The 8,832-nt window shown below is 40.9% G+C and overlaps 1 protein-coding gene across 1 annotated transcript; it reads right to left on the reverse strand.

Annotated features, from left to right (window-relative positions):
• Positions 1 to 2,664: 2,664 nt before the first annotated feature.
• LOC137373380 (probable G-protein coupled receptor 139) lies at positions 2,665 to 3,766 on the reverse strand. Its single transcript, XM_068038197.1, has 2 exons — positions 3,763 to 3,766; positions 2,665 to 3,566 (listed from the first exon to the last, which is right to left on the reverse strand). The coding sequence occupies exons 1-2, from the start codon at positions 3,764 to 3,766 to the stop codon at positions 2,665 to 2,667; spliced, it is 906 nt and encodes a 301-aa protein (XP_067894298.1).
• Positions 3,767 to 8,832: the final 5,066 nt, after the last annotated feature.

An 8,832-nucleotide genomic window follows, 5' to 3' on the forward strand; every position in this document is an offset into this window, starting at 1 on the left:
AGTGCTTTAGTGAGACTGTACCTGGAATACTGTGTGCAGTTTTGGTCTTCATATTTAAGAATAGTCTGGGAGGTGGTACAGCGAAGGTTCACTAAATTGGTTGTTGTGATAACAGGGTTTTTCTCTGATGAGAGGCTGAGTAAATTGGGTCTATTTTCGCTTGAGAATAAAAGGTGATCTCATTGAAACTTTCCAAATTTTGAAGGGTCTTGATAGGGCAGACACTGAGAGGTTGTTTCCCGTGGCTGCACAATCTAAAACAAGAAGGCACACTCTCAGGATAAGGGGCTGATCATTCAGGACAGAGATGAGTAGAAATTTCTTCATTCAAATGTTTCTGAACTTTTGAAATTCTCTGTCCCAGAGGGTTGTGGATGCTCACATGTTGAAGATATATAAGGCTGAGATAGAAGGATTTTTGGTTTCTCAGGGAATGAAGGATATTGGGAGCAGGTGGGAAAACGGAGTTGAGGCAGAAACTCAGCCATGATCATATTGAATGGTGGAGGAGGCTCAAGTTGGACTGTCTACTCCGACTCCTATTTCTTGTATTCTTCTGTTCTTGCAAAAGGTCGACAACCTGAAGCATTGGGCTGGATTTTAAGGAGTCCTCGAGGTAGGATCCTGATGGGGGGCCTGAAGATGGCCCCGGATGAGGCCCTCTACGGATCTCGACGTCAGCAGGGCACAGCCCGATCTTCCCAACGGTGGCGAGGCATCTTGGCGGCCGTGGCGCCTCGGGACAATGGGACCCCAATTTGAATAGTCAATTCAATTAAACTAAGTAATTTGAATACACACATGCCTCCTCTTGATAGCCTGCTGCAATCCTAGGCCTGCCGGCCGGCACTCCCATACCTTTGGATCTGCGTCTGGGGAAACAAGGTGCAACACTGGTGTTAAAGGGCGAGGGGGTAGGTTTATCGATGTGGAGTGGGGGGAAGCGGTCAAATTAACGTCATGGGTGGAGGAGATGTGGGACGGGTTGTAGTTTAGAGTTTATTTAGTTTGGGGGGGAGCAGGTCAGAGGGTAAAGTTAAGTGTTTTGTGGGGGGAATAGGGCAAATGATTAATTTCATTGTTATTTTGGGGTGGGAGATGGGCAAAGAAATGAATTTATTTAATTTTATTAATAAGCCAGTGAGGCTAACAGCTCTTTAAAAATGGCATCAGATGCTGTGCACAGGCAGCTGACACCATTGCTGGTGATGGACAGCCTGCCCCCTCCACCTGATCGGAGGGACAGACCGCCCCTGCACAGGTAGCATGCCATTTTTGAACAGCGAACTGAGAAAACCCAGTCTATTAAGTCTGTTTCTCTTTCTACAGATACTGCCTGACTTATTTCCAGCATTAAGTGATTGAGTTTTGGAAGTTTATAGTTGGGGCATCAGCAATGTTTTCATGTATTTTCTTCAAATCCCTGGCATGAAAGCCATCTGGTCCCAGGGATTTCTCACTCTTTCGTACCAATATTTTCTTTATTTACTGTTAATATGTTTGCATTAAATTTGGAGAGTCTCCATATCTGATTCAATATTAGTTTATTTGAGATATCCAGCAACCCATCCTCTTCCTCTACTGTAAATAATAATGCAAAGTAAATATTTAACATGCCCGCCATTTCCTTATTTCCATTATAATTTCATCTCCATCAGTTTTTACGGGTCCTACATTGTTCTTAATGGTTTTATGTTCCAACAATAAATACAAAATGTTTTTTGTGTTGATTTTGATATCCTTTGCAAGTTTCTTTTCCTACTCCCTTTTTGTAACTCTTACTATTTGTTTCGTCCCTTCCGAATGCTGAATGGGGAGTAGAGGGGAAGATGTATTCGGTGGTGGCAGCACATTTGAGATGGTAGAAATGGCAGAGAATGATCCATTAAATGTGGAGGCTGGTGGGGTGGAAGGTGAGGATAAGGAGAAACCTATCATGGTACTGGAGGGGTGAGGACAGAAGTGTGTAAAATAGGATGAACATGGTAAAGAGCCCTGCAAATTTTGGTGAAGGAGAATCCTCAATTGAAGAAATAGGAAGGCATATCGGAAGCACTAGTGTGGAAGATGGATGGTGGATGCATCAGAACCACGCTGATGGACACAGAGTACCTTCTTTACAGGAAGTGTCACAGAAGTGTGGTAATCAAGGTAGCTGAGGGAGTCACTGAGTTTAAAGTTGATTGGCAGAAATGAAGGGAGAGAAGTTGAGAAATGGAAGAGAAGAGTTAACGATGGAGATTGGTAAAGTGAGGGGAAAGGTGGAAGTTTGATGCAAAGCTGATAAAATTGAAAGATGTTAATTTGATGGAAAGGGTCAGATGAGTCGTGGATGTAATTTGGAGGAAATTGGACAATAAAATGTTGGCAAGATAGGAAGAGATAAATTCCATGTGACAAGGACAGTATCAACCGATTGGCTGACCAGTGCAGCCCTCTTTGTGGCCATTGGGAAGGAAAGCAGGATGTGCAGCATTGGGGCCATGAGCTTGGAGGCCATGGGGGAAGAACGTCAGAGGAGATGAGGTCAGTGATGGTCTGGAAAACAAAAGCATAATGCAGTGATCTGTTGCAGAAGTGTTATGGAGAGTCAACAGGTGAAGAAGAACTGTAACCAGAGTTAGTGATTGAAAGGTAGCTCTGCTTTCAAGTGATCTGCTTTAATCATTGAACTAATTTAACAATTGCAGTGAATGGATATTTGACTGCATTCTTCAGCTGCTCTCTGAATTTAGTCTGGGTCACTGCATAAATACAGGTGTTGGTGCAGGTGCTCAAAAGCTGCAGCATGTAGCCAGATTGTTCAGTGATATATACAGGATCATGGGGACCTGTGTAATAACCAATGTTCGAAATTCGCCCATAAAGGAAAAATGTAACATTTGTCATCCATAACAATATAAAACTACCAGATATAGTGAAGAGTAAAATGATGGATTTTCTTCGGTTCTCCATCTCTGGGTCAGTGTGATTCTCACTCTTGTTTTGATCCAATAGTTTCCTGCGGACTCTGCTGGCCACGAAGATGTGTCTGACAGTCAGAGCATTGAGCAGTAAAATCAGAATGAATGGAAGGAAAGGGGTTAAAATAATACTGAGGCTGTGAAATGCTACCCAGGCAGCTTCATTGTAATAGCTCAGTGATACAATATCCCCCCAGGGTACATTGTCAAATATATATTCAGGTTCAAATACAAAGTACCAAGGAATATTTTTTAAGCAGAACAGCACACTCACTGTCCTTATCACCACACTCACAGTTTTCTCTGTGCAATATTTTGTTTTCAGATTCGGGCAACAAATTGCAACACATCGATCAACAGTGAACGTGACAGTGAACCAGACAGAAATGTCTGTGGCTGCATAAAGCAGAACATGTATAAGAGAACGTGCAGGAGTGGTGTCCAGGTAGGTACCTGGGAAATGATAAGGAATAACTGTAAACAGTATCACATCAGTGAAAACGACCAGTAGATCTGCCACTGCCATGGCCACCAGGTAGTGGGTGATACATTTGGAGAGTCCACACTTTCCTCGTGACAGTATCAGGATGGTCACTGAGTTAACTGGAATAAATAGAACCAAAAACAAGGGAATTATCGATAGACAACGCAAAGAACATGGCTATTCCATTGGAACATCGGGACTCTAGAAGAGAAGCTGACCATTCAACCCATCGAACCTGCTCTGCCATTCAATTAGATCACACCTGATCTGTATCTTAACTTCATGTATCTGCCTTTGTTCTGTAACCTTGGATACCCATGTCTAACAGTCTGTCAATCTAATTTTTGGCACATTTGGATGGACCTAACCTTAACAGCTTTTTGGGGAGAGATGTTTTGATTTCCACTACCCTTTGTGTTCGGAAGTGCTTCCTGACATCACACATGAACAGTTTATCTCTAATTATAATGCTGTATCCCCTTCCTCTGGACTCCACTACCAGAGCAAATAGTCTCTGTTTATCTACAGTGTCAAATGCTTTTTGTCGTCTTAAAAGTTTTAGTTCATTGACCCCTTTATCTTCCAAATCCAAGGGAATACAAGCCAAGTCTATGCAAACTGTGCAATTTACACCTTTCAGCACTTGTATCAATGTGCTGCGCCCCATTCAAGGCCAATATATCCTTCCAGAGGTGAGGAGCCCAGAACTGAATGCAGTTACTCCAAATGGGGTCTAACCAGAACTCTGGACAGCTGTAACTTAACTTCCATCCCTTTGTATCCCAGACAACCTTGCGATAAAGAATAACATTCCATTAGACATTATAATGATTCCTTTTTCATATGTGTCATCGACCTTTTAGTGTTTTCTGTATTTGGACCGCAAACCTCTCTTCTCATCCACAGTTCCTAACTGTTCCCCATATAGAAATATTTTGATCAATCTTTCTTAGATCCATCATGGATTATCTCATACTTTCCCACATTAAACTTGTTACGATCCTGTGTTTTTTTGTCTTTATCTGGGAAGTATGCAATGTGCCTTCAACACTGTAACAGGATTAGTACTGCTTTAATGCAACAAGCTCCAGGGGCTGAGTCAAAGAATGCTTTCTCATTGCCTTAGGATACAGCCACTCAGGACCAAGGACACGGGATGTTTGCCGATTGACATTTGAAACTAGCTGAAAAAAAGGCTTTTGAGACACAGACAGACAGCTGGACCAGCATGTACTGAAAGAAAGAGAGCTCTCTCTCTCTTTATTTAAATCCTATTTATTATACTCTCAGCATTCTGATGTCAAGCCAGATTAATTTCTTAAAAGAAAATAACCAAATTCCTTTAAATATTGAACTGTAATTGCTGAAATTCATCACTGGAAAAGAAGAGCATCAATTCAACTGCTGAATTAGACTACTGACTATCCTACTGTTGAAGAACCATTTTTTCCCCCATTGGACAACCTTGGACTGTTACACATTGGAAGATTCCAGTTTGGCAGGAGTGTAAATCTGCAAGGACACTACCTTTTCTATTTTAAATGTTGTTATATTTTACTTGTATTTAGGAATTTAGTTTTTTTCTAATTAAACAGTTAATTTTTTGATCTAAAGTCACCTGATTTCATTTGCCTCATTGGGGCATTAATAAATGGTCAATTTGGCTGTGGTTTTCTTTAATTTGAAATGTTTAAAATCATATGTTAGGCGATGTGTGGAGGGACAGGACTGAATCAACAGCACGTTCCTCCGACCACAATTAGAATCAAATATTTTGATTGGGGACTTTGACTTGAGCAGTCAGTCATAACATCTTAATTGGGGGCTCGCTCGAGATTTAATCATATTAATTGGGGGCGCATTCCTGGTCGAATCATATTTTTATTAAGCAGCTCATGTCGAGGATCAGCATCATACTAATTTGAAGGGCTCGCATTTGGGATAATATTAATTACTCGTATCTGAGATAACATATTTAAATTGGGTTCTTGCGTTTGGCATCATATTTAATTGCTTCCGAACCTGGGATCATAGCAGTTGGAAATTCAATTGTTGGGATCCAAATTTAACACCAATTACAAAGAAATTAAAGAACCAGCTCTCGTGGATAATAATGTACACTCTATACCATTGTAATGGCATTAGGGGTTGAAGCAGAGTTTTTGGGAAAGCAGAATGTTTCCCTCAGTGACTTGATAACTTTAATTACGAACAAATTAAAATAATTAACAGTGAAATTAGCGATGGAATTGCAATAAAAAAGCTGAGATTATTGACAGAATAGCCAAGCATCTGGAATTAGTAGCAAAAGGAGATGATGATTATGATGATTTCGATGATGATGATGATGAAGGGTAATACAAGGCACAAGAAAGTAGTAGGTCCGAGTGTGATGCAATGGTATTGGCTAGAATACAATTAAAAATGAAAAAACCTGAGGATGAAAAAGAGTTAAGAAAACCTGCACTGGAAGACTGAGAAAAAGAGAAAGCATTTTGGAGAGAAAGTGAAAGAGAAGAGAGGGAATTTAAGCTAAAGGAGAAGGAAATAAGACAAAAGAGTAGTCTTAAATCCAAAGAAATTTCAGGTCAGGAAGAATCTGAACTTAGCACAGGAGCAAGCGAGAAGTTGTTTAAATTTATACAGGCTCTTCCTAAATTCAGGGACAGGAATGCAGAGGCAATTTTTATATCTTTTGAAAAAAATGGCCAGACAAAAGAAACGGCCGAAAGAAAGCTGGACACTTTATGCAGGGCAGATTGGCAGGCAGAGCTCATAAGCTTATGCCATACTTCCTGAAGAGGCTACTGCAGATTATGAGATGGCAAAAAAGGCTATTCTCCCTGCATGTGAGTTAGTCCCTGAAGCTTACCGTCAGAACTTTCGGAACTTATGGAGATTGTCTGGGCAGACATATTCAGAATTTGAGTGTGAAGCAAATTACTTTTGACCTTTGGAAACGGACATTAAAGATAGAAACCACCTATGACAACCTTTGAGAACTGATTCTCTTAGAAGAGTTTACAAACTCCATTAGATAATCTGAAAGCTTTGAAAGCTAAGCAAGCAACAGAAATTGCTGATGATTTTGAGAGTGTGAATAAGCTGACCTATTTTGTCTGTAACCCCCATAAACCCGCGAAGGATAGAAAGTGGGAGAGTGAAAGGAAAGCAAGTAGCCAGGGACAAGTAGGAACAGCTGCGAAGTACCCAGGATCACTCCTCATGTCAGAAAGAAAGGTGCTGAGGGTAGATGTGAGGTCCGCAAGACAAAGTGTTATTATTGCAACAAAACGGGTCATCTTCGTTCAGAGTGTTGGAAATAGTGAGGTAAACCCATAGGACTTGTTGGAGTACACAAGGTTTGTGCAGAGGAAAAGACTCTGACTGAGAGTATAGCAGACCAGGCTACAGCTTTAACGACAGCTATGAATGTGAAAGCAGATACTAAAACTAAAAGGAGTGTAGAGGTTAAGAATAAAATACCTGAGAGTTATGAAGAATTTTTTCAAAGAGGAAAGTAACTCCATATCCTGTGAGGCAGAAAAAGCTATCAACTCAGGGATACAGAAGCAACCAAAACACTCTTGCTGGGGAAAGATATGAGGTTTTGACAAGAGAGTGCCTTGAACGCTAACATTTCAGTTAATAGAATTGGTGGGAAGAATATACCCTACCTTTATATAAAGTATAGCTAGAGAGTGATATAATATCTGGGATAGTTACTGTAGGTGTTGTCCACAGTTTACCAGTAAAGGGAATTGATCTACTCCCAGGAAATTTTTGCCCAGATCAAAAGTATCAGTTTCTCCGAAGTGAAATTAAGGAACGGGAGCAATTACAGGAACAGGATCCAGGAATATTTCCTGCGTGTGTAGTCACCCGAGCAATGCTAAACAGGATCCATTGTCGGAGGTAAAAGTGGCACCACAAATACATAGCCAAACATCTGAAACCTTATTTGGGGATTTAGATAACCAAATTAATTGTTTAACAGATCGTCTATCATTGCAGCACAGCAAGCTGATCCAGAGATATTCCAAGCAACATAGACGGCTCTGTCAGAAACTAAGGTGAAAGGAGTTCCAGAAGGCTGTTATATGACAAATGGGGTTTTGAGGAGGAAATGGAGACCCTCTCATAAACCTGCCAATGAAGACTGGACAGTTGTTGAACAGATAATGGTACCACCTAAATATTGATAAGGATTATTAAGGTGTGCACACGACATTCCTTTTGCAGGACACAGGGGAATTAAAAAAAACAAATCACACATAAGCAACCATTATTACAAACTTCTTACAAAGGATGTGAGACAATTTTGCAAACAAGCCATACCTGTAAAATGGTGGGGAAACTTCAACCTATCACAAAACCAGGGGATGAAGTATTCGTGTTGTTACTGTGACAGGGAAAACCATTGAAAGCACATTTCAGTGGCCCATATAAAATGATGAAAAGGGTGGTAAAGTAGATTATTTGATTGACACCCCTGATCGCAGGAAGAAGAACCGGTTTTGTCATACTTATACGCTCAAAAAATATTACCACAGGGAGGGCGATAAGCCAGTACAGGTATGTCAGGTATTCGAGACTGTTGAGAATGAAAAGGACAGCGAGGATGAGGCAGAAGCAGGCCTAGGAGATTCTCGGATTGAACCTATTAGCGAATACAGAATGGCTAGGAAAATTAAACAATAGGTTTTACACTTAGAGCCAAAGCAGCATGAAGTCCTAACCAGGGCTTTCACAATGTTAGAAAAAGTTTGTAGGAATAAGTTGGAATGTATAACCTTTGCCACACATGATGTGGGTACAGGGGGAACCATTCATTTAAAACAACATCTTTGTTGCTTTAGTCCAGACAAACTGGCCCAAGTGGAAGCAGAGGTACAATGCATGCTGAAGGGCAGCTTAGTTGAACCTTTTCAGAGTAGCTGGAATTTGCAGATGGTCTTTATGTTTAAACCTGGTGGGTTGGCTGAAGCTTGCATAGACTCCAGAAAAGTCACTGTGGCAGAGAACGCAGACTCCTACCCATATTTTTATTTAATGGACTGCATGGACAGAGTGGGCAACACCATATGTCTTCAAGAAAGTGATGGGTTGGAGGGATACTGTCAAATTCCTTTGACACCCCAGGGTAAGAAAAAATCAGCTTCTGTTGCACCAGAAAAGGTTTTCCAGTGTCAAGTGATGCCACATAGGTTAAGGGGTACTGGAGAAAATTCTCAGAGAATAGCGAACCGAGCAGTGGTCAGTGCACCTAGCTGTGCAGTTCACCTGGCTGAGGTGATGGACAATAGGGACACTTGGAAGGAAAATACAAAACAACTGGAAGACTATGCTTGGAAATTTGAAATGGGTTAATTTGGACAAGCTTTT

The sequence above is a fragment of the Heterodontus francisci genome, chromosome 9 (genome assembly GCF_036365525.1).
Source record: "Heterodontus francisci isolate sHetFra1 chromosome 9, sHetFra1.hap1, whole genome shotgun sequence".
NCBI classification, from domain to species: Eukaryota; Metazoa; Chordata; class Chondrichthyes; order Heterodontiformes; family Heterodontidae; genus Heterodontus; species Heterodontus francisci.